At 41.2% G+C, this 26,949-nt stretch overlaps 1 protein-coding gene across 3 annotated transcripts in view; it reads right to left on the bottom strand.

Moving 5' to 3' along the window:
* Positions 1–26,949, bottom strand: part of NRG3 (neuregulin 3) — an 873,897-nt gene that overhangs the window by 2,305 nt on the left and 844,643 nt on the right. For 2 of the 3 annotated variants that reach the window (XM_024209543.2, XM_024209535.2), the window contains exon 8: positions 13,833–14,003. In XM_024209543.2, coding sequence (XP_024065311.2) covers positions 13,833–14,003 — 171 coding nt within the window. Of the gene's footprint in view, positions 1–13,832; positions 14,004–18,245; positions 18,249–26,949 lie in introns of all 3 variants that reach the window. The other variant, XM_029912006.1, reaches the window with a different exon arrangement.

The raw sequence follows: 26,949 nt of genomic DNA on the forward strand, positions 1-26,949 counted from the left end.
AGTGTTCCATTGATTGTAGTCAACTTGATTATTGTACATTGATTTTTGTATACACAATTCAGCATATCCACCTTCGGCATGTGTTATTGCAGTGGTCCTGCAATTCTACCCTTTCTCTACACTAACACCACACTGAATTGATTTAACAATAGTGCTTTCTGGTCTGTATCCCAAAGATTCCTGCCCAATCCCAGCAGCAGTTCATTCTGGGTGATTTTGAAAGGCCTTTTGAGATACCTTGTGTATGCCAGGGAATTATGGGAGAAAGGACCAAACTCTGATGCTGCTTGAAGAAATGAGGTATCTTTTGTGTTTCACAGTGGAAGTATTAAAGAAAGTTGCAAAACAACTTTTGGGAAAATGATAAAGAAATACGTAAAAACAGAATGAAGTTAGACATCTTCCAAGTCCATTTATCAAAATCACTTGTAGGTCACATTTCAAAGAATCAATATTAAATATTGATCAAAGAAATACATCTGTAGAGAGGACATCTTAATAAATAAATAAAAACAAAACAAAACAGTGCAGACCTGTTGGCTTGTCCCCACTCTTGCTTCCTTTGCATTTGTTTACCATATAACTTTCAAATCACTATAGCCGGAGTGGTCTCATCAGTTGCATTATTCATTTGTATTGATAATTCAGCCCCTAAATATACTTTCTGGGCTGCACCCTGCAAATGAAGGGAGTGAATTCTTTTAACGAATTTCACATCTAGTGATGATACACTAGCATAAGCAAGTATGAACTCAGATATTGATATGAAAATGTTAAAATTTGCCAACTCCATAATATGGATTCAAGTCATGATATTTCGACCCCCAAAATGGCAAACATGTTTAATGCTCAGCACATTTCCATGAACCCTCCTTAAGTACAAGCAGATGTCCTGATCCTGCACTGGGAATTCATAGAATCATAGAATATCAGGGTTAGAAGGGACCTCAGGAGGTCATCTAGTCCAACCCCCTGCTCAAAGCAGGACCAATCCCCAACTAAATCTCCAAATCCCTAAATGGCCCCCTCAAGGATTTAACTCACAACCCTGGTTTAGCAGGCCAGTGCTCAAACCACTGAGCTATCCCTCCCTTGTGTCCATGTGGTTTTCAATCAAGGATCAAAGCTGGACTAAAGCATTCAATTTGTGGGTGAGTAGATGCAGGGAAATAGTAGGGAAATAAGATTTGAACAAGTGAGGCTCAACTTTCATTTGTGTAGGGGCTGGATCCTGCTCTTGAAACAGCAAACAGAATTTTACTGATTTTATTGGGAGCAGAACTAGACCTAGAGCGATCACAGAAAATAGGGCATTATAATAAAGATACAGAACGATACGTTTTAAACAACTTTCCCTTAAAGAAAATACTTATTATCTTCCTAAATAAACTCATTTTATATTTACTTTTTTTGTGTTTCTGGAATGCAACTCCCTTCCTCTCTTCCCCTCCTTTGCTTAAAATGAGTCAGAAGAAGAAATTAATAAACATTTAAAATAAGTAATAATAATTACTTGTTTTATTTGTGTAATTCTTGGGGTGCTGAGTGAGAATAAAATTGAACAAAACTAGTATGCTACCCTCTCCAAATCCAGACACATTTTAAGATATATTTTATCTTATTTTAATACAAAATAAGTTGGCAGAACTACATTTGAAATGGGTTATCTTCTGCACAGTACAAATAACTTTACAGCAAACTAGCTCTAGATCTTGGGTTTGAGCCAAAACCCGGGGAGATGAAGGAGAATATTTCCATTGACTTTAGTGGTCTTTGGATTAGGCATTATAAATATGCACACACAAGACATCATTTCTCTGTGTGTGTATATATATATACACACACACACACACAGCAGGACTCCATACACCTCGTAACAGTTAATATCCTGAAATGTAAAAAAGCTGTCACCAGAATAACCTGCAGTCAAAATGCTGGTCACTTAATCAAAAATAAACTGTCACCCTCAGACCACAGTCAGTCTCTGGGGATGTGAATGGCCTGGAGATGCTTTGTTTGTTTATGGATCTAATTTAGAACAGGTTTCTCTACTATTTAATTAGCGGGGTGCACTAATTAATCAACCGATATTAACTCTGCTCAACAAATGCTAAACTGTCGGGCCCTATTTCAAATCATGAGACCTGGCATTTCTTGAAAGCAGCAAACACTTTTCCCCAAGCAAGAAAAGACAAGAAAATTCAGAAGATGGAGTACATTTGTGTAGCCTGGTATAAGCAATTATAAAAGCTCTCCTTTGCCAAAGATGAATGTGCAATCTCTGTCTAACCTGTAGTCAGAACTGCTGATGAATGAGCCCCAGAAGATGCAGAGTACATTGTAGGGTTTGCTATGCAATCAAAAGTTCAGATATTTATCTGGAAAACTTGGGGGGGAAATGCTTAACAAACATTTTTGCAGGAATTGACTTCCTTGTGAGAGCTACAGTCAATTGGACTGGAAATCTCAAGGGAATAGCAATACCGTGAGATTTCTGGTATCTTTTTTGGGGATCAGAAATGGGTTTCTGTCACTGTGTTTGTACTTTTGTGTTTGGTCCAGGCTGAAACTCCAAAGAACAAGAGATTTAAAAATAAAACAAAACAAAACACTAAAAAATCAAAACACATCACACAAAAATTGTCATTTTTTAAAACGTAAACCATTTGTATGGTTTTGCTCCAAAAAACAACAACCCAAGACACTTTTTTCAACCTACTGCACCATGCTTTGCAAAGACTTGGTACGTTGTTTTTTGAAGACTTCATTTTAATAAAATCAAATTAACGAACAAAGCAGTATGATAGAAAGGAAATCAAAGAATCACATGTATCATCACACCTAACTCTGAACCATTATTACAATTCCTTTTTAAGGACTCTCTTTTAAGAATTCTGGTATCACATTAGCTTTCAAGATTAAAATGTAAAACTGCTCTTCCCCTTCAAAAATAACAAATTTCAGCACATTCATGGAATTACTTACAAATTATTCCAGTGACTAGGGTCAATGTCTTAATAGGGTTGAAATCCATATATATAAATATGTAAACATACAAACTCACACACAATTTATGTGGGTGTGAGTTTTTGTGCGTGTGCATGCTTTTCTCGATTTAGCTCAGTTGCTCAGCACTTTACAGGGTTTCACCCTTTAAAATGTAAACCAGTACAGGCTGGTACTAGTTGATTATTCAATACAAGGATTTCTTAAGCACCTCCTATGGTATCTGGGTTTCATGTTAGAATTCAACACTTGAACCACACACATGTATATAGATAGTAAACTGACTCTGCCTTAAATAATAAAAGTGTCACATACAGTAGTGCTAGTGAGAATCTTGTCTTTCTTACCTGGTCCCAGTCATAAGACATGTGTCAGAGACCCCAGAGACTGCAGAGCACCATTTAAGGAGGGGGCATAGATTTGCCTCCCCACTGCTGACCCTCCTCTTCCTCTCTCAGGGCTATCTCCTCCTGCCCCCAGCAGCCTGATTCCCTTGGTCCATAAGCTCCTACTCCCATTTCTTTCAAATTTGGTCAGAGCACCACTCAGGTTTGGCCTGGCCGCCCTTCTGTCATGACGGAGGGGTGGTCATGCCAATTTTGAGTGAGTTATGTTGCAACCCTGTCAAAGGTAGGGGCCCGGGCAGAGACAGATGCATCATGGAGGTGAATGCCTGGCTGCGAAGATGGTGTTGCCAGGAGGGCTTTGGCTTCCTCGACCACGGGATGCTATTTGAGGAAGGACTGCTAGGCAGAGATGGCGTTCACCTTTCGAGGAGGGGAAAGACCCTATTTGGACACAGACTGGCTAACCTAGTGAGGAGGGCTTTAAACTAGGTTCGATGGGGACAGGTGAGCAAAGCCCACAGGTAAGTGGGGAACATGGAGACCTGGGAGATGGGTTGGAAACAAGAGGGAGTGTGGGCTATATTGGCAGAGAGAAAGGCGGGTCAGGACAAAACTGGGAGGCAAGATCAAACCAGTATCTTAGATGCCTATATACAAATGCGAGAAGTATGGGTAATAAGCAGGAAGAACTGGAAGTGCTAATAAATAAATACAACTATGACATTGTTGGCATCACTGAAACTTGGTGGGATAATACACATGATTGGAATGTTGGTGTGGATGGGTACAGCTTGCTCAGGAAGGATAGACAGGGGGAAAAGGGAGGAGGTGTTGCCTTATATATTAAAAATGTACACACTTGGACTGAGGTGGAGATGGACATAGGAGACAGAAGTGTTGAGAGTCTCTGGGTTAGGCTAAAAGGGGTAAAAAACAAGGGTGATATCATGCTAGGAGTCTACTACAGGCCACCTAACCAGGTGGAAGAGGTGGATGAGCCTTTTTTTAAACAACTAACAAAATCATCCAAAGCCCAAGATTTGGTGGTGATGGGGGACTTCAACTATCCAAATATATGTTGGGAAAATAACACAGCGGGGCACAGACTATCCAACAAATTCTTGGACTGCATTGCAGACAACTTTTTATTTCAGAATGTTGAAAAAGCTACTAGGGGGGAAGGTTTCAGAGTAGCAGCCTTGTTAGTCTGTATCCGCAAAAAGAACAGGAGTACTTGTGGCACCTTAGAGACTAACAAATTTATTAGAGCATACTTGATTTTAACAAATAGGGAGGAACTCGTTGAGAATTTGAAAGTAGAAGGCAGCTTGGGTGAAAGTGATCATGAAATCATAGAGTTTGCAATTCTAAGGAAGGGTAGAAGGGAGAACAGCAAAATAGAGACAATGCATTTCAGGAAGGCCGATTTTGGTAAGCTCAGAGAGCTGATAGGTAAGGTCCCATGGGAATCAAGACTGAGGGGAAAAACAACTGAGGAGAGTTGGCAGTTTTTCAAAGGGACACTATTAAGGGCCCAAAAGCAAGCTATTCCGCTGGGTAGGAAAGATAGAAAATGTGGCAAAAGACCACCTTGGCTTAACCACGAGATCTTGCATGATCTAAAAAATAAAAAGGAGTCATATAAAAAATGGAAACTAGGACAGATTACAAAGAATGAATATAGGCAAACAACACAGGAATGCAGGGGCAAGATTAGAAAGGCAAAGGCACAAAATGAGCTCAAACTAGCTACAGGCATAAAGGGAAACAAGAAGACTTTTTGTCAATACATTAGAAGCAAGAGGAAGACCAAAGACAGGGTAGGCCCACTGCTCAGTGAAGAGGGAGAAACAGTAACAGGAAACTTGGAAATGGCAGAGATGCTTAATGACTTCTTTGTTTCAGTCTTCACCGAGAAGTCTGAAGGAATGCCTAACCTAGTGAATGCTAATGGGAAGGGGGTAGGTTTAGCAGATAAAATAAAAAAAGAACAAGTTAAAAATCACTTAGAAAAGTTAGATGCCTGCAAGTCACCAGGGCCTGATGAAATGCATCCTAGAATACTCAAGGAGCTAATAGAGGAGGTATCTGAGCCTCTAGCTATTATCTTTGGAAAATCATGGGAGACGGGAGAGATTCCAGAAGACTGGAAAAGGGCAAATATAGTGCCCATCTATAAAAAGGGAAATAAAAACAACCCAGGAAACTACAGACCAGTTAGTTTAACTTCTGTGCCAGGGAAGATAATGGAGCAAGTAATTAAGGAAATCATCTGCAAACACTTGGAAGGAGGTAAGGTGATAGGGAATAGCCAGCATGGATTTGTAAAGAACAAATCGTGTCAAACCAATCTGATAGCTTTATTTGATAGGATAACGAGTCTTGTGGATAAGGGAGAAGCTGTGGATTTGGTATACCTAGACTTTAGTAAGGCATTTGATACGGTCTCGCATGATATTCTTATTGATAAACTAGGCAAATACAATTTAGATGGGGCTACTATAAGGTGGGTGCATAACTGGCTGGATAACCATACTCAGAGAGTTGTTGTTAATGGTTCCCAATCATGCTGGAAAGGCATAACAAGTGGGGTTCTGCAAGGGTCTGTTTTGGGACCGGCTCTGTTCAATATCTTCATTAACGACTTAGATATTGGCATAGAAAGTACGCTTATTAAGTTTGCGGATGATACCAAACTGGGAGGGATTGCAACTGCTTTGGAGGACAGGGTCATAATTCAAAATGATCTGGACAAATTGGAGAAATGGTCTGAGTTAAACAGGATGAAGTTTAACAAAGACAAATGCAAAGTGCTCCAGTTAGGAAGAAAACATCAGTTTCATACATACAGAATGGGAAGAAACTGTCTAGGAAGGAGTATGGCAGAAAGGGATCTAGGGGTTATAGTGGACCACAAGCTAAATATGAGTCAACAGTGTGATGCTGTTGCAAAAAAAGCAAACATGATTCTGGGATGTATTAACAGGTGTGTTGTGAGCAAGACACGAGAAGTCATTCTTCCGCTCTACTCTGCTCTGGTTAGGCCTCAGCTGGAGTATTGTGTCCAGTTCTGGGCACCGCATTTCAAGAAAGATGTAGAGAAATTGGAGAGGCTCCAGAGAAGAGCAACAAGGTCTTGATTAAAGGTCTTGAGAACATGACTTAAGAAGGAAGGCTGAAAGAATTGGATTTGTTTAGTTTGGAAAAGAGAATACTGAGCGGGGACATGATAGCAGTTTTCAGGTATCTAAAAGGGTGTCATAAGGAGGAGGGAGAAAACTTGTTCACCTTAGCCTCTAACGATAGAACAAGAAGCAATGGGCTTAATCTGCAGCAAGGGAGGTCTAGGTTGGACATTAGGAAAAAGTTCCTAACTGTCAGGGTGGTTAAACACTGGAATAAATTGCCTAGGGAGGTTGTGGAATCTCCATCTCTGGAGATATTTAAGAGTAGGTTAGATAAATGTCTATCAGGGATGGTCTAGACAGTATTTGGTCCTGCCATGCAGGCAGAGGACTGGACTCGATGACCTCTCGAGGTCCCTTCCAGTCCTAGAATCTATGAATCTATGAAAACCCTGTGCTACTCAGACAAAAAGTGGTTGGGACCTGGCCCGAGTGGCCCCCTGAGCTCAGTGGCCTGTAAGATACCCAAGGAGTTGTCCACTGACTCAAAGATTTTAAGGCCAGAGCAGCCCTCTGTGATAATCTTTCCAGTCTGACTTCACACATAAAACAGTCTATAGAAGTTCACCCGCTAATTTTTGAGTCAAGGCCACTAACTTCTGGATGAACTAGACAACAGCATAACTTTTAGAAAGACATCCAATCTTGATTAAAAGTTGCCAAGTGACAGAGAATTCATCACATCCCTAGGTAAGTTGCTCTAACAGAGAGCTGATCAATAAATTTCTTGCAAAATTCTTTGGTTTTGTCAAATTTTTCTGACAAAAAATGATTTGACAAAATCAAAAAGTTTAGCAACAACACATTGATTGCATCCACATTTTCAGTGAAAAATTATCACAACATTTTGTTTCTATAATGTCAAAACAGTTGAAACAAAGTGTTTTGACTTTTCTGAATGAAGTGTTTTGACTGAATGAAATATTGCAGAATATTTCATGTTGTGAAAAATTCTGAGAATTTTACTTTTTGACCTAATTTGGGACAAAAAGAAATGTCTACATCTCAGAAATTCACAAAGGACAGAAATTACATTTTTGACCAACTGTATTCCAATGGTTAATTTACCCTCACCATTAAAATTTTGCACCTCATTTCCACTTTGAGATTTTTCTACTAGCTTTAGTTTTCTGCCATTGGGTGTTGTCATGCCTTTGTCTGCTACATTAAAGCCTTCCCCACTAACACACTGCCAGAAACCTTCACAACATGTAGTCACTTATAGACATTGATGAAGTCATGTCTTAACCTTCTCTTTGATAAATTAAGTAGATTGAGCTTAAGTTTCTCACTTCCAGACCTCAAATCATTTTTGTGGCTCCTTTCTGAACCATCTTCAAATTTCAACTCCAGTGGGTACTTACTTTAAAAAAGAGATCAAGTCCAATAAAATATAATATCAACCAAAAACCACCACCATAAACTAACAGAACCAGTTAATAAAACAGATATACTGAGACATCAATGGAAGGAATGTTGTCTTTTTAGGGCTGAATGTATAAGAGAGAATTCAGAGAAGAGGTTCTGTTAATCAGACTGCTCAGATGGATAAAGCAAAAAGACTAACACACAGCACTGCTGAAGAGCCATCTACAATTTAGGAATTGTCACCAGATCACCATTGTCACCAGATTTTGCCAAAGACACGCACCCAAAGAACATAAAGTAAAAGCTAGCGACATCATATGGAGGGATTCAAAATATTTGCACACACTTTAGACAAAAGAACGGGAGGCTTTGAGAACAGTGACCAAAGAAGGAAGGTGAAATTACTAGGGGCTAAATTTGGATCACATTTAGAATGGAGCAAATCTGTTTTTTGTTTTTTTCCACTGAGTTACTCCAGATTTACAACCATGTAAGGGAGATCAGAATCTGGCCCTACATTTGTACTGAATAGTGAGAATGTGGTAGGAATTCATAAAGTGTCACAGGAAATTCACCTATTAACAGAAGCGGGTTAAGAAACAGTGGTAGGCTTCAAACGGGGACTTACAGTTTTATCTGTTTTGGTGCATTAAGACTCGACTGTACCATACATTTTGGGCACAGGAACAGGAGTAATAAAGGAATTATCTTTGGGATTACAAGGTTGAAGGGAGACCTGCCTTGAAATGAAAATGTTTGAAATTAAGACTTTTTTAATGCATTGCTAGATTATTTTTTAACATAGTGCATTGACAATTCTTCTCAACACTACACTTCAAAGGACATAAGGATGTATTGTTGTTATGTTGGGCAACAAGAGACAGACTGTCATTGGTACTATTTATTATTTGTACTGCCTCAAACCAGAAAATTGATCACCCTTTGGAGTCCATCAAGCATTTGTGCTTAGTTACAACTTTTGAATTTATCCTTATGAGAATGGTCATTAAATGCTACTTTACTGGCATTTCAGTTGTTCATATGTACATCTGTGTGATTGTGGATTTCCTTATTTCTTCTTGGTTGATAGCGCTCAGAAAAATAAAAGCCTTTTGTTGCCTGAGGATGCCCAGACATAGAGGTGACATGAATTCACGGGTATCAGAGTTGGAAGTTTGAGGTATTGCATGGAGAAAATAAAGTAATTAATACAGCTGGGTAGCTCTAAAGTTGTTTACCTGGTGGAAGGCAGAGTAATTCATGTACTGTAACCTTTTAAAATGGTACAACCTTCTAAGATGACTACTTCTACTAGTGCACTTTTTTTTTTTGATCTCCTAGTTACTCTTGCCCTGCTAAGGATTTGAATTTGTCTCATAGAATCATAGAATCTTAAGGTTGGAAGAGACCTCAGGAGGTCATCTAGTCCAATCCCCTGCTAAAAGCAGGACCAACACCAACTAAATCATCCAAGCCAGGGCTTTGTCAAGCCGGGCCTTAAAAACCTCTAAGGATGGAGATTCCACCACCTCCCTAGGTAGCCCATTCCAGTGCTTCACCACCTTCCTAGTGAAACAGTGTTTCCTAATATCCAACCTAGACTTCCCCCAGTGCAACTTGAGACCATTGCTTCTTGTTCTGTCATCTGCCACCACTGAGAACAGCATAGCTCCATCCTCTTTGGAACCCCCCTTCAGGTAGTTGAAGGCTGCTATCAAATCCCCCCCCACTCTTCTCTTCTGCAAACTAAATCCCCCCTCACTCTTCTCTTCTGCAAACTAAATAACCCCAGTTCCCTCAGCCTCTCCTCATAAGTCATGTGCCCCAGGCCCCTAATCATTTTCTTTGTCCTCCACTGGACTCTCTCCAATTTGTCCACATCCCTTCTGTAGTGGGGGGACCAAAACTGGACGCAATACTCCAGGTGTGGCTTTACCAGTGCTGAATAGAGGGAAATAATCACTTCCCTCAATCAGCTGGCAATGCTCCTACTAATACAGCCCTACTAATACAGTCTCAAATGAGGGCTGGATCTTCCAAAATCTAGTGATGGATTTTCATTAATTTGTAACAAAATTTGAATGCTCAGAGAGCTTATTTAAATACATTTATAATGAGATTCAAACTGCTACTGACCCATATCAGAAATCTATTTATTTGATGTGTGACCCTCTGCCCCTTTTTGCCTTTGCCCTGCTCTAACAGCAATTTCTGATTTAGCATTGTGTTGCTTTTCAAAGATACTGCAGTGCAGCTCAACAGAAAAGCGTCTTTTCTGAGTGTTTGGGAGGCTTTGGTCTCATCATGCAATAAACATCCTGTACTTAAAGTGTCCTTTTAAGGCCACCATATCTTGAGAACCCCAGCACTATTTGAAATTTGACTGTGTGTTGAGTAGGCATCTGAATCTCTGTCAATAGGAGAGCCTTAACTTTGAACCTGTGTGTCTGTATTTACTTCAGCAAGAAACTATTTAGCCCAGTGAAGGGGGGATACAACTTCCTGTTCTACCTGCTAAACTGACCAGTGTGTTCATGCTTCAGAGTCACTGCTTGCCCCCTGCGGGATATCCAAACAACCTCCCTCTGTCAATCTGTGCTTTTTGTGACTGCCCCAGGGATTTGCTCTGACAGTGGCATTTATATTCATGTAGTTGGGATTAAATCACCTCAAGGAAAGAGAAACCTTAGGTCTGGGACTTTGTTGTTCAGACCTTCAGTAACTGAATCTTCTGAAACTTGCACCATGGGATTTCAGAATTGTCTGTCTATAAAAAGATTTCATCCTGCTGTCTTTTCCAGTGCAAATTGTGGCTATTGTTTGGATAACACTATCTCCGTGACCATGTCCATGGGTCCAGTTATGCTTATTGGGGAAGCTTTGTCCTAGCATTCTAGCGTGTGCATGTACTTAACCGCTAGAGCTACTACAGGCACATTGAGAGGCTGTTCATGTTTTGCTATTTTGGGGTGTGTTGTTACTTACTGACAATAGTCACCAAACAACAACTGGAAGAAAGACACTATTGGTACATGGCCTGAACCAAAGGTTATTGAGGTAAATTAATGCTCCCCATAGACTTTCTCAAACTCACATGCAGTACCCAACAGTAGGCAATGGAAAATAATAAATTATCAAAGTACATAATAAAAACCTGCTAATGTCACCCACATATCTCCATTTTTTTATAGAAACATAGGAATTGCCAGATTAGATCAGACCTGAGTTCCATCTAGTTCAGTATCCTGTCTCTGCAATGGTCAGCACCAACTGCTTCAGAGAAGGTGTAGTAGACAGATGTGTGATAATCTGCCCGCAGGAAGATCTGATCCTCATAATCAGAGTTTGGTTTACATCCTGGACCATGTGATTTTACATCCTTCCAAAGTTGTTAGCATTAACTATTATATCTGTGTTATCCATCTAACTGTCCATCCCTTTTCTGAATCTTGCTAAGTTCTTGGCCTCAGAAATACCTTATGGCAATGAGTTCTATGGTCTAATTATGCATTGTTTGCAAAAATATCTCTTTTATCATTTTTGAAGTTGACACCTTTTAATTTCATTGAATGTCCCCTCATTCTTGAGAAATGAGACAGATAGAACAGAATCTCCCAACCTACCTTCTCTAAACTATCATTATTTACCATACTTCTATTGTGCCCCCATTTGTTTGTCTCCTTTCTAAGGCAGACAAGCACAGTCTTTTCAGTGTCTCTTCATTTGAGAGATTTTCTATACCCATAATCAATTTCATCATCTGCCTTTTGAACCACTCTAATTCTGAAATATTATTTTGAGATGGGTTGACCAGTACTGTGTAGCACATTCCAGAAGAGGCCCAAACATTGATTTATATATTATCTTTATAATAATTTCTGTATTATTCTCCACACTGATCCTTATGCATCCTAACATTATTCATGTTTGCTTTTTTGACTAGCAAGTAACATATTGAGCTGTCCACAGTGGTCCCTTTCCTACGTGGACACAGTTCATTTAGAACCCTGCAAGATTTTATCCCTCCAAATTTTATTATTTTGCATTTATCGTCACTGTACTTTATCTGCCATTGTGTTGCCGATTCACCTAGCTTGGCTAATTCCTTGAAATCCCTCAGTCATCTCTAAACTCGACTAACCTAAATACATTTGTGTCATCTGTAACTTTTGTTACCTCACTACTCATTCCCCTTTATGGAACTCTAATAAATATATTGAAACATCACTGGTATGGAACCTCGATGCACCCTGCTGTTAAACTTTTGTCATGATGAAAATTGACTATGTATTCCTACACTTTGCTTCCTGTCTTACCCCCTTTTTTTTTTGAACCATGACAATACTTTGCCCCATGACAACTTAATTTCTTTGGCAGACTCTAGTGAGGAACATTGTCGAACCCTCTTTGAAAGCCCTGATAAATTATGGCAACTGATTCTCCTTTAATATGCCATACCTTAAAGAAGTAATAAAACTGCCTCACAATGGATATTGTATTTGTTAGCCAATGAATCCCTTAAGTAATTTAAAGGGATTATTGTAATGACTTAGGTAAAAAATAAATCAAAATAATAAAACCCAAAAGACAATTAAAATAAATCTGTTTGACTGTTCTCAATAGCCCCTAGTGATACAATTACCTGAATGTGGCTCAGAATAGGTTTCTCTCCGAACTGCCGGGATATTAAAGATTTTATACAGGTTTTTATTAGAGCTGTGGCTTGCCCAAGTGTCCATGTTTAAAATATCATCTTCCCCTCCTGCTATGCAGTATACCTTATGCAACTAAGATGGCAGCCTCCAACCCAAAGGTAAGTCCATAGTGCTACATATACATAATGCAGTCTGTCAAGTGCTCAGGAATCTTTTGGGGGTGAAAAGCACTGAGTAAAAAACATATATATATATATATATATTCCAATAAACACCTGTGGCCTGTGTTATCCAGGAGGTCAAAGCAGAAGGGCACAACGGTTGCTTCTGACCTTCAAAACTATAAACACATACACAAGCCCATCTTGTCTCCAGTTTATTTTATTCATTTCGGATGTTGCACACAGTTAATTCATAAATATTGGAGGCTGATTCTATTCTAACTTACACCCATTTTATATCAGTGTAATTTCATTGATTTCAGTGTTTATGTGAAATAAGTGCCAGACCGATTACATTGCAGACATTTCCTCCTCATTCAACAAGAATTATATTTGTATAAGATCTGGAGGTTCTTTTGGAAAACTCTAGAATATTTAAATATTATGGGATTGGCTTTCAGAGGTGCTCAGCAGCTGCAACGCCAACTGACTTCAAAGGAAGCTGCACTTCTGAAAGTTAAGCCTTAAGAGTAAGTGGCACTGCATTCAATTGCTGTATCTTTTACTGAAGATGAATTGAAAAAGAAAAATAACTCCACAACTTTTTTTGTGCATTTTAAAGGGCAAAGGCAACTGACAAGGTCATCTTACGTCTACCCCAAATGTATTTAAGGAACCATATTTTGTAATTGTAAACAAAATATGAGCTTTGCACTATTTGTTTTCCCATATTCGTCCAGTACTGGTGGTGAAGACAATGCTGTGTACAACTCACTAGAATTATAGATCATGATATGAGTAAATGGGGAAAACAATATCTGTAAAAGATGACAAGCAGGCAATCACTTAAAGTCTGTGCTGATCATTTCTTCTTCAGACTTTGAAGGGTTTAAAATAAAAAGCAGCCATCCAAATAAAAATATAATATCTTCAAAGGCCAATACATTGAAAATATATTTCTGCTTTTAACATTATACATTGGATGCATAATTGTCTCAAAACTAGCAAGTACTGTAATAGCAAAACAGATTTTCTAGATAAGGGATTTTTATTTATTTTATTTTGCTGCTGATAATGCACTTGTTTGCTTCAGTTGTTTTTATTACATACCCTTGACAAGGTATTGTGTCCTGATCTGTGATCCTTGACTCTTCTAGTTGTTGATATGCTGGTCCTGTAATTCCATTGAACCTACCCCGAGGTAAGGGTGGAGTCTTCCGAAAAGCATTCTTGTGTAGCATTCCACTTCTTTGTCCTGGGCTGCAGCATGAAGAGAGACTTCTGGGGACAAGAACAAGAGTACAGTAAAAACTACCAGAGCCCCCAACATACAAATTTATAGAGTAAAGATTACAGAATTAATAATACATAGACTGCAGTATTATAAATTTGCTGTGGTAGTTTGTGATGTCAGCAGTAGTTCTCCATGGAAATATAATGCTGTAATTCTTACTTGGCTTTTTATTCCATATTTAAATTTCAGTCTCTCCTGGAAGAATAGAAATAAATGATTGGTACATTGGAAATTCTCTTGTATTTGGTCAGATGTCCTTCTATTCCATCATCATCATCCTGGTACTTAGGGTCAGATCCTCAGCTGTTGATCTGGACCTTAAGTTTTAGGCATATCTACTAACACTGCTTTATCAACCTGCACTGTACATTTTTTGTAACAATAAGTTGTACTTTTTTTTTATTGTGGTAAGGTTGCACAAAATTTGAGTAATTTTAAAAGATGTTTTACCTATTTCAGAAAAGTGCCACCTTTTGAAAGTTATATTTATATTTTAAGGGAGCTAGGAATTATTTCCATTTACTGCAGGAATCATAAGGGATCTGGAATCCACATAAAGTTATTTTACGTTACAGTTGAATTCAGTTGCTGCTAATGCAAAAGTAAGGAAACAGATGATTAAGCCAAAATCATAACCTATTTCTATCATTAACTGGTTACAAAGGTGCATAGCATCACTGAATTGTTTGTTTTACAGCTATTCTTCTTTTGCAGTATGTCATCTGTGCATTTCCTTTATTATCTCTTAGTCTGTGGCATAATCTTAATGATAAAGCATAGAGTCAAATATAGTAAAAATCTTAAATGAATCAAACAGTACCATAGAATCTCTATTGATAGAAATTCCATGCTTGAATAATAAGAGTATAGCAATAGAAATGTACTACCAACCACCTGACCAGGATGGTGCTGGTGATTGTGAAAGGCTCAAGGAGATGAGAGAGGCTACAGAAAACCCAATAATAATGGGGGATTGCAACTATCACCATATTGACTTGGTATATGTCACCTCAGGATGGGACACAGAGATAAAATTTATAGCATTAACAAATGCATCTTGGAGCAGCTAGTCCTGGAACCCACGAGCAACAATAAAGTAATTAAAATTAACATCCTTGTAGGGGGTGAAATACCAAAGAAACCCATCACAGTAGCATTTAACTTCAAAAAGGCGAACTACACAAACATGAGAAAGGTAATTAAATAGAAATCAAAATGAACAAGAGTGAAGTGTTTGAAAGCTGCATGATTTTTTTTTAAATCATAACTAAATATTTACCAGAAAGAAAGAAAGAAAGAAAGAAAGAAAGAGAAATAGCAGCAGCAGCAAGACCAAAAATGCCACCATGGCTAAACAGATGAGTAAAAGAGGCAGTTAGAGATAAAAAAGCATCCTTTAAGAAATGGAAAATTCTCCTGAAAAAATAGAAAGGAGCATAAACTCTGGCTAGTCAAGTGTAAAAGTATAATTAGGCAGTCCAAAGATGTCTGCAAAAAGTTACAAAGGAATCTCACAAAACTTGGTGACCGGGCAAGAAAATGACAGAGGAAATTCAATGCTGATAAATGCAAAGCAATGCACGTTGGAAAACATAATACTTACTATACATGCACAATGATGGAGTCTAAACCAGCTGTCATGACTCAAGAAAGAGATCTTGAAGTCATTGTGGATAGTTCCCTGAAAACAGCTGCTCAATACGCAATAGCAGTCAAAAAATCTAATAGAATATTGGGAACCATTAGGAAAGGGGAAAAAATAAGTCAGAAAATAGCATGATGCCACTATATAAATCCATGGTATGCCCACACCTTAAATACCGCAAGCAGTCACCCCATCTCAAAAAAAGTATATTAGAATTGGAAAAGGTACAGAGAAGGGCAACAAAAATGATTAGGGGTATGGAACAGCGTCCATAGGAGGAGAGATTAAAAAAACTGGGACTGTTCATCTTGGAAAAGAGACTAAAGGGGAATAGGATAGAGATGAAGAAAGTGCCTATGAAAGTGGATATGATGTGGAGAAAGTGCATAAGAAAGTGTGATTCATTCCCTTCCAATAACACAAATGTGACACTCTGCATCCAATAGTCACTATAGTGATATGATTATGATATGTATAATATAATTATGATGCATCTTGTACAAAGTATGCCTTGTGAGATGTCATTTTAAAAGTCTTAATCTGTTAATTTGTATGTGCTATCATTGTATACGAAGTTATGAAGTTTTGCTATGTATGTGCCACTGAAACATGTTGTGAGATTGGGAACACCCACAAGCAACCTTTCAGGTACAATAATAAAAAGACCAAACAACGATGATGGCTCATTGAGGAAAATACAAAACATTCACAAGGATTACCCCAGGAACTGTGTACAATGGAAACCTCTCAGAGATAGCATGTACCCAATGGAGACTGTTTGACTCATGTCACAGCAAAACATTTTTCCAGCAAACTGGAAGAAGATATAAAAGGGGAAGTGATATCATCAATTGGCCTTACTCCCCTTACAACACAACACCTGAGGAACAAAAACTGAACTGGGGGAACGAGGGTACCAGGCACGACAGAAGAATTCCTGCCTGTATATGCAAAAGCGATAACCTGCTTATACTAGCTAACAGGCTGAGGCACTGCTTGATTCAAATACTATCTAGTTTATAAAGTTTAGATTGTGTTTTTGTTTATTTCTTAGGTAATCTGCTTTGATCTGCAGACTCACTACTTATCATCACTTAAAAACTATCTTTCTGTAGTTAATACATATGGGGTTTTTTGTTTTTGTTCTTTTTACCTAAAACAGTGTGTTTTTATAGAACTGCTTGGAGAACAAAATTGCTCAGGAACAAAAACTGGTGCATTGTCCTCTTCACTTAGAGGGATGGGCGGACTTGGTAATAAACTTATATTGGTCAGGCTTTTGACCACAGCGAGACAGTACAGCTTTGGGGTCCTAGGCTGTGGAGGAGCCTTCATGTGACTGCAGCTGGGTGTGTCCCTGCCTGTGTAAAGGTTTGTGTGAGTGCAGGACTGGGAGAGATCTGCAGCTTGTAAAGGCAAAACAGTGTAACAGGGAGCCCAGTCTTCTGAGACAGAGGGCTCAGTGGTACCCCAGTTCCAGGTTGCACACTGGGGGGGAGGCATCACAGCAAGAACCAGGGGACACCCAATGAAATTAATAGGCAACAGGTTTAAAACAATCAGAAGGAAGTACTACTTCACACAATGCACAGTCAACCTGTGGAACCTCATTGTCAGGGAATATTGTGAAGGCCAAAATTATAACTGATTTTGAAAAAGAATTACATAAATTCATGAAGAATAGGTCCATCAATGGCTATTAGCCAAGATGGTCAGAAACACAACCCCATGTTCTAGGTGTCCCTAATCCTCTGACAATCAGAGGCTGGGACTGGATAACAGGGCAGTTCATTCCCTCTCAAGTATCTGGCATTGGCCACGGTTGGAAGACCGAATACTGGGCTAGATGGATCATTGGTCTGATCCGGTATGGCTATTTTTATATTTTAATATAGTTTTTGTGTGTGCATATATTTGTAAGAAGGGTTACCTTTGATTACATGCATAAACCCAGTCTCTGTTGCAATCCAGTCAACTGCTGATGTGTTTGTTCTTCCTTTCACAGTACTTGCATTAAAAGTGGGCTTCATTTTGTACGAAATGTGATCTTTATTTGTTGCTAGGGCCACATTTCCTTCCTAAGCAGTACCCACCTGGACTAAGTATCTTGGACAGACTCCCTGGGCCATACGCTCTACCTTCAAAATCAACTTTTTCTCCCTGAAATAAAACAGATGTTGCCTCCTAAAGTCATCTGTCCTGTTTTCTCTTCAAATACTCTGTCCCCATTCTTCACAAACATCCTATATTGTTCTCCATCCCAGACCCTGCCACACTTTTAAGTTTTTAATTGGAAAGATCAATAACCTGTAGTGATAGTGAGGGGTTTTCAATGACCTCTTTAAATTTATTTTTCCTTAGCTGTTTAGAACTCTAGAGAAACATTTTTTTAAAAAAGAGTGTTGTGTGGGTTGAAGTACTATACCAGGGGTCGGCAACGTTTGGCACGCGGCTCGCCAGGGTAAGCACCCTGACGGGCCGGGCCAGCTTTATTTACCTGCTGATGCGGCAGGTTCGGCCGATCGCGGCCCCCACTGGCCGCGGTTCGCCGTCCCAGGCCAATGGGGGCGGCGATTGGCCGAACCTGCTGCGTCAGCAGGTAAATAAAACTGGCCCGGCCCGCCAAGCTGCTTATCCTGGCGAGCCGCGTGCCAAACGTTGCCGACCCCTGGAATAATACATAGTGGATAATTAACTCTTCTACTTTTACTGCTTGTGGAATATCCACAAGCATATTACATTGTCCACACATTTATTTATTATTTTTAACTCTTTGTGGAATATTTTATTCTCCAAATTGATCTCAGATATTTGAAATGGGGGCTGTATCACTTAGTAGTGAGTGATCTCATAAGTCACATAGTATTTTTTCTCTTCTCTAATTGGGTGAGAATGCAGGATTTTCCACATGAAGACCTGCATATGAAAAATTAACATTTTGTTTCTGGGAATGTTTTCAAATGTGCATGTGAAATTTTCTTTCCTAGAACATTTTTGCCAGTAAAAGTTGACTGATAAAGTCTTTATGCACAAAAAATGAATGTGAATACAGGAAACGCAAATTCATTAACAAATTCCATCAAATATTTGCAGAAAATTATTTACATTAGCTGCCTCATTGTTGCTGTAGGTCAGGCTAGAAGTTGCAGACTTATGTGTACATCACTTGATTTCTTTAGGTACTGACACAGTTCAGTGACAGCTTGCTAACAGTCCTAAAAACACCTCCACCAATATAATACATTTTGCACATCCATAAAGCTTAAACTGTACTGAATTATAGGTCAAAACTCTTTTTAGTCAATAGTGCTAGTCGTAAGTCTCCTAACATAGCCATGAGAGCTTTTATTGTGTGAACACAGACAACTATGAATATACAAAAACATGTGCACAAACACATTTGCACAGAAATTGCTCACCTGGCCACTCTACGTATTCATACAATGATTTGTGAGAATTTGGCAAGACAAATTTAAATGTAAAATCTGCTAGAGAGCCAATAATAAATCAGATCTATGTCTTTTGTCTTTCCCTCAAACAGGAGGAAATCAAACTATTTTAATAGCTGGGCTGAATGTATGTAGCTAGATAGAATATTCCATCTGGTCCAAAATAAGTCAGGAAACTTTTCTAAGGCCTGGTCTACACTAGGCTTTTATGTCGAATTTAGCGCCGTTATATCGAATTAACCCTGCACCCGTCCACACCAGGAAGCCATTTAGTTCGACATAGAGCTCTCTTTAAATCGATTTCTGTAATCCTCCCCAACGAGAGGAGTAGCGCTAAATTCGAAATGGCCATATCGAATTAGGCTAGGTGTGGATGGAAATCGACGCTAATAGCTCCGGGAGCTATCCCACAGTGCACCACTCTGTTGACGCTCTGGACAGCAGTCCGAGCTCGGATGCTCTGACCAGCCACACCCCCGGGAAAATTTGAATTCATTTTCCTGTCTGGGCAGTTTGAATCTCAGTTCCTGTTTGGACATCGAGGTGAGCTCAGGAGCAGTGGCAACGATGCAGAGCTCTCCAGCAGAGATGGCCGTGCAATCTAATAGAAAGAGGGCCCCAGCATGGACTGATCGGGAAGTCTTGGATCTCATCGCAGTGTGGGGCGATGAGTCCGTGCTTTCCGAGCTGCGCTCCAAAAGAAGGAATGCTAAGATCTACGAGAAGATCTCCAAAGCCATGGCAGAGAGAGGCTACAGCCGGGATGCAACGCAGTGCCACGTGAAAATCAAGGAGCTGAGACAAGGCTACCAAAAAACCAAAGAGGCTAACGGACGCTCCGGATCCCAGCCCCACACATCCCGTTTCTACGAGGCACTGCATTCCATCCTGGGAGCGGCCGCCACCACTACCCCACCCCTGACCGTGGACTCCGAGGATGGGATATTGTCCGCGGCCGGTTCCTCGTCGGACATGTTAGCGGACGGGGAAGATGAAGAAGGAGATGAGGAGGACGAGGCAGTCGACAGCGCTGGCACCGCTGATTTCCCCGACAGCCAGGAGCTCTTCATCACCCTTACCGAGATCCCGTACCAACCGTCCCCATCCCTTACCCCGGACACAGAATCAGGGGAAGGATCAAGCAGTAAGTGCTGTAAACATGTAAACATTTATTTAAAACAGAACGGTAATATTTATACTATTAACAATGTATATTTATAAAAGTGCTGTAAACTAGTAAAAAATAATCAGGTACAAAACAGGAATATTTACAAAGGTAACAAATGGGTTTTCATGATTTCTCTGTCTTAGGCTCTTCTCAATTTAGTCCCAAGTATTTTAAAAAATTTTCACAATGTCCGTTACTACATGATTCCGAGGCCCAAGACGCTCCACTCCATAGTCCCAGTGCACCTAGGCGAAAATCCGGTCAATGTGGCCGGGGATTGACGAGAAATCCTCGTAGGAGAACTCCTCGTAGGTCTCGTGGAGGTAGATCTCAAGCCTGTTTATGAGGTTCCGGGGTAGGGCGATCTTAGTGGGCCCTCCGTGGTAGCAGACATGTCCCCTCCACGCCACAATCAAGTACTCGGGGATCATGGCCCGACATAGCATCGCGGCATACGGCCCCGGTTTCTGCATGCTTTCCCGCAGCATGCGTTCTTTCTGGGTGTCCGGGATCCTCAGGAGGGTGATGTCGCTCATGACGCCCTGCTTTGAATTAGGGAGGGAAATGTTAGTATTGGGACTGCTTTACAGCCACGCGGTGGAGGGAGAGGGGCAGCATACAGGGATCTTTCCCTGGGACAGCCGTGAGGGGGTGGGACGGGGCAGAGTTGATGCTGTCCTGATTGCTGGCAGCAGAGACTGGCATTGCTTTCAATGTGAAAGGAGGCCAGTGCTACTGCTGGAGTTTTAAGCAGCCACAAGTCTACGGCTTACCATTATTGCCCGCTCCAGAAGTTCAGGTCTCCAGCCACAGTTCTCTGATCACTCCAAGACCACCGCAAGTCCACAGGCACTGAAGGCGACGGCCGAAAATTCGACCTTGTCCTGAGTGCGCATGTGAGAGGTGCAGTGCATGGTCTTGTTCACAGAGAAAGACTAGGTTCTTTGTATACAATTTCATTTATCTGTCTCAGGAATTCACTCCCTTTTTACAATTCACACAGACACATCTGCGACTGTCTCCCAACCCAGCCTGTCAGCACACTCCCAGAGGCTAGCGCAGATTAGGCGGAGGAAGAAGAAGACGCGTGAAGACATGTTCTCAGAACTAATGGGCTGCTCCCGAGCCCAGGCAGCCCAGCAGACACAGTGGAGGGAGAACTTGTCACAAATGCACCGAGCAGTCATGGAACGGGAGGAGAGGTGGCGTCAGGAGGACCAACAGGCTACTGAAAAGCTGCTTGGACTAATGAGGGAGCAAACGGACACGCTCCGGCGCCTTGTGGATGTTCTGCAAGACCGGAGGCAGGAGGACAGAGCCCCGCTGCAGTCTATCTGTAACCGCCCTCCCCCGCCACCAAGTCACACACCACCCTCACCTAAAGTCCAAAGAAGGAGGGGCGGCAAGGGACGTTAAAACTTTCAGTCAACCCCTGCAGACTGCTCTAGCACTAGAAGGCTGACATTCCCCAAAATTTCATAAGTCCTTTCCTACCCACCTCACACAAGCCCCCGTCCAAGTTTCACCCCCCACGTTTCATGTCTGGTTCGCAATAAAATGTTTGTTTCTGTTCATTGCTGTTTCAGTCAGGTTCTTTTGAGGGAGAGTCTGTCTGGAGGGGGGAAGGGGCTTGGTAATTGGACAGGACAGTGACCTTTAGCAGGGTACAGAGGCGGTGTCAGGTCCAGCATCAGGACACATACACAGTGCAGTCACTGGTTACCCTGGTCAGTCTGGGAGGTGTTTTTCATGTTCTGGGGGGGGGGTTTGCTCTGTGACTTTGTGGCGGGGGAGGGCAGTTACAGATCTTATGCAGCGGTCCTTATCCTGGCTCACAGATCCACGCAGCAGGGGATCTGTAACCCTACCCCCCCCGCCAGAAAGTCACATAGCCGACACATACACACAGTCCCCCCCAGGAGTGCTGGCAGGCTCCATTGAAATAACCAGTCCACCAGTGCGGAGCCTGTCATTCCGGGAGTTTAGAAGCATCATTTGCATCAGAACACTAAACCCGCCCCCCGCCACAGTCTGCGTCCCCGGTTTAAAATATTCCCGCGAAAACAGCAATACAGACAACGGTGTTAATTAACAAAATAGAAATGATTTTATTTTTTGGGAAGGGGAAGGGGGTGAAGGGGGTATGTAACTGGAGAGGATAGTCAAAATGAACTGGGTAAAGAAATGGGGGCAGGTTCAGCTTTTCTGTCCACAAACTGAAAAGTCACTGGTTGCCCTGCTCACTCAGGAACCTAGCTTTCAAAGCCTCCCGGATGGACAGGGCGTCCCGCTGGGATCTTCTAATGGCCTGGCTGTCTGGCTGGACGTAATCAGCAGCCAGGCTATTTGCCTCTAGCTCCCACCCCGCCATAAAGGTCTCCCCCTTGCTCTCACACAGATTGTGGAGCACACAGCAAGCTGCAATAACGATGGGGATATTGGTTTCATTGAGATCACAGCGAGTGAGTAAGCTTCTCCATCTCCCTTTGAGACGGCCAAAAGCACACTCCACCACCATTCTGCACTTGCTCAGCCGGTAGTTGAACAGTTCTTTTTCTGTGTCCAGGGCGCCAGTATAGGGCTTCATGAGCCAGGGCATTAGCGGGTAGGCTGGGTCCCCGAGGATGACTGTAGGCATCTCCACATCCCCAAGAGTTATTTTGTGGTCTGGGAAGTAAATACCTTCCTGCAGCCGTCTAAACAGACCAGAGTTCCTGAACACGCGAGCGTCATGAACCTTGCCCGGCCATCCGACGTAGATGTTTGTAAACCGTCTCCGATGGTCCACCAGTGCTTGCAGCACCATTGAAAAGTAGCCCTTTCTATTGATGTACTGGCTGGCCTGATGGTCCGGTCCCAGGATAGGGATGTGAGTCCCATCTATAGCCCCACCGCAGTTTGGGAATCCCATCGCGGCAAAGCCATCTATGATGACCTGCGCGTTTCCCAGGGTCACTACCTTTGGGAGCAGTACCTTCACGATTGCCTTGGCTACTTGCATGACAACAACCCCCACGGTAGATTTGCCCACACCAAAGTGGTTCGCAACCGACCGGTAGCTGTCCGGCGTTGCAAGCTTCCAGAGGGCTATGGCCACTCGCTTCTCAACTGTGAGGGCTGCTCTCATCCTGGTATTCTGGCGCTTCAGGGCAGGGGACAGCAACTCACAAAGTTCGAGGAAAGTCCCCTTCCGCATGCGAAAGTTTCGCAGCCACTGGGATTCATCCCAGACCTGAAGCACTATACGGTCCCACCAGTCCGTGCTTGTTTCCCGGGCCCAGAATCGACGTTCCACGATATCCACATGCCCCATTGCCACCGTGATGTCCTGGGCGCTGGGGCTCGTGGTTTCTGACAGCTCTGTGCTACTCTCCGACTTCAGGCCATCACGGCGGTGTCGTAGCCTCCTCGCCTGATTACTCTTCATCTGCCTCAGGGAAAGGTGTATGATAAGCTGCAAGGTGTTGAGAACGGCCAGAAGTGCAGCGATGGTCGCAGCGTGATCCATGATCGCAGTGCTGTGGCGTCCGCGCTCTCACTGACCAGAAAAGTGCGCGAACTGATTTCCCGCCGGCGCTTTCATGGAGGGAGGGAGGGCGTTAGTGACGGACGGATGACGACAAATTTTTTTTACCCAGAAGGCATTGGCAGCTCGACCCAGAATTCCGATGGGCAGCGGGGACTGCGGGAACTGTGGGATAGCTGCCCACAGTGCACCGCTTCCAATGTCGACGCTTGCCCCGTTAGTGTGGACTCACAAAGTCGAATTACTGTCCTTAGTGTGTCCTTAGTGTGGACACACACGTTCGACTTTGCAATATCGATTCCACATATTCGATTTAAGTAAAATCGAATTACCCTCGTAGTGTAGACATACCCTTAGACTCTATCTCCTGCTATCTTTCTCCTATAAAGTGCTCTTCTCCCTAAAATAGTCAGATTTCTTCAGGCACTGTTCCTATTTATAAAGGTTATAGCATCCAATCAGAGGGGGAAAAACATGCATAGGGGACTTAGGTGAACAATAAAAAGACTGACTGCAAAATATAAAATATTCAAAGATGCACCTAATATGTCAGTAAACAAAAACTATTAATCAATTATGATTAATAAACAAATCCATATAAATAATGCCTGGATTATGAACAATTCACAAGTCAGAAAGAGATACAGCCCTGATCAATGATTGTTTTAGAAGATATAGTTCAACAATCTCTAACCTTAATGATGAATTACCAATGCAATTTTGCAAGTTGTTTTGTGTGGAATTTTTCTCCAGGTTAAACAACTGAATAGAACAAAACCATACTCAGCAGGTGGCTTATTGCCATCTCAATACACATGCACAGCTCCCAGCAGAGTTAAACTTGTGCATAAGGTGGAAAATGGACTGCATTGAATTTACAATAATTCTGGGAACCATCTTGCTCTTTTTTTTTAGTTTGTTACCAAACAAAACTGATTATACATCTCATTATGGATGAGCACATTCAGAAGTACCTTTGTTTACTGAAACATGGAAAGCATTAACAGGAGGGACACAATTTAAGTGATAAAACTTGAGATAAAAATCAAAGGGTACTTTATTGCAATAGGCAGTTAAGCATCTCAAATGTGATTCAGGCATAAACTGGAAACTATTTATCTGGTATACTGGCTCAGAAGCAGCAAAATTAATCTGACTGCAGAGATCCATAGGAAGACATTAGAATTTCCAACATCCTGATTTTTTCAGTAGATCACCTGATTACAGCTGTGCAGAAAAGAATCATAACCTGTGTAATGGATCCTAAAGTGCTTTGTAAACTGATAGAAAATCTGTAAGACAGGGATACTTCATACACTTCCAGGATTGAATTCAGATACTGTTTAACAGAACAAGACAAGTTTCCCTCTGCATTTTTTTTTCCTGAGTGGAAATACTAGGTGTACAGACACACTGAAAAACAATCTGGCTGTAGTTCTTCTGATTCCCCCAATATACAATCATAACTGTCCCTCCTTTTGTCCCCATATATCCCAGGAATCCAAGTCTCTTCACTCTCTTTGTCACATCACAAACAAAATGTAGCTGCACAAACAACATTTTGTTCTTAGATGTGTGTGTGTGTGTGTGTGTAAACGGAAGTGTGTCCTTGTTTACTTTCCTCATTTCTTTACTCCCCTGTTTCTCTCCTTCCATCTCTCAATAATACTTTGCTCTCCTTCACTTCATTTTCCATTTTGGACTATTGTTTACTCAGCTTATTAATATTCTGTGCCATTTTCTTCTGTCTCCTCAGCCTTATTTCCCATTCCCCTTTTTAACAGTATCATTGCCATGTTTCCCTTTCCCTCAATCCTTTTCCTTGCCCCTCATTTCATTTTTTCCTCCCCTGCATCCCTTATCCTCCAATGTCTCTTTTTCTCTTCTCCTGATCCCCCCATTTTCTCTCTCTGACCCATGGGATCTACTTTGATTTCCTGGGTCTACTAGTGCTATTGTTACTTTTCTTTGCATACTACTGGTCTTCTCTCACCTTTGCGCCACCTCATATTTTCTCTAGTTTCCCCAACAACTTTTCCCTCCACTTCCAGCCTTTATTCTTTTCCTTCTAGCCCCCTTTCTCTAGTCCCCAGGCCCTGAGTAGTAGCTCTGAGTGAGGTAAGTAAGAGAAGGATGAATCTTCTGCTCCAACACTCCTGATGCAGTCAAGACCAGTTACTTATGCTCTCTGGTATGAGGGCTGCCTTCTCTGCTTGGTTTCTTTGGCTTTCCATGGGTAAGACCCACAGCGGCAGCTCAACATGAGAGTACATACTACAGGACAGTGCAGAGTTACTGCCTGTAAAAGGTTTGTGAAACTCTTTGGTGCCAAACCTGCAAGAAGAGCTGCACAGACAGAAGCGTGAAATGGAGCCCCACTGAGTTTAGAGGCCTTTGTTTGCTCCTGTTTGGGAACTTGCAAAAAGAAAAGTAAATTTATGAACAAAATAACAGAACAAAACAACTTTCAAATGCAAATAGAGTGGCCACCATTAAAACTAGAGCTGGTCAAAACTTTCTGAAGACAATTTTTGGTCGCTGAAAATTGGTCTTTTATTGAAAACATGTTTTTTATTCCTGAACCTGAAAAAGTTTTCATTTTTTCCTCTTTCCCCATGACAAAATAGAAAAAAGAAAGTGGGGAAAGAGTAAAAACAAAAAACAGAGAGAGGAGCAAGCAGGACAAGACAACACAACCCTGAAAATTCTCTCTAAAAACTTCTGAGAACAATTTCAAATAAACAAAAAATGCTCATTTTAAAACCATCAGAATGAAAATTATTTTGATTTTTTTGCAAAAACTGTTTAGCATTTTTGACCAGTTCAAAATAAAACTTTAGCAATTGCTGTTTGCAACTAACTGATGTTCCTACAATATAAAAAAAGTATTTCCTACACCACTAAAGGGATAGGGAATGTTAATTAGGAACAAAAGGTAAAGATTTAAATAGCACTGCACTAAAGTAGCAAACATGAAAAGCTCACACAATTGTAAGCCTGAGATGTCTATCTATTTTCAGAAGACAAGTTGCAAAAATTGTACGTTTTTACATAATTTGCTGAATGGTGCTATGTATATTTATTTATTTTACATAGTTGATAGCTCAGTAGTACTGCTACAGGAAGTATACTATGTTGTGTAATG

This window comes from Terrapene carolina, unplaced genomic scaffold (genome assembly GCF_002925995.2).
Source record: "Terrapene carolina triunguis isolate 2854851 unplaced genomic scaffold, T_m_triunguis-2.0 Scaffold146, whole genome shotgun sequence".
Classification (NCBI taxonomy): domain Eukaryota; kingdom Metazoa; phylum Chordata; order Testudines; family Emydidae; genus Terrapene; species Terrapene triunguis.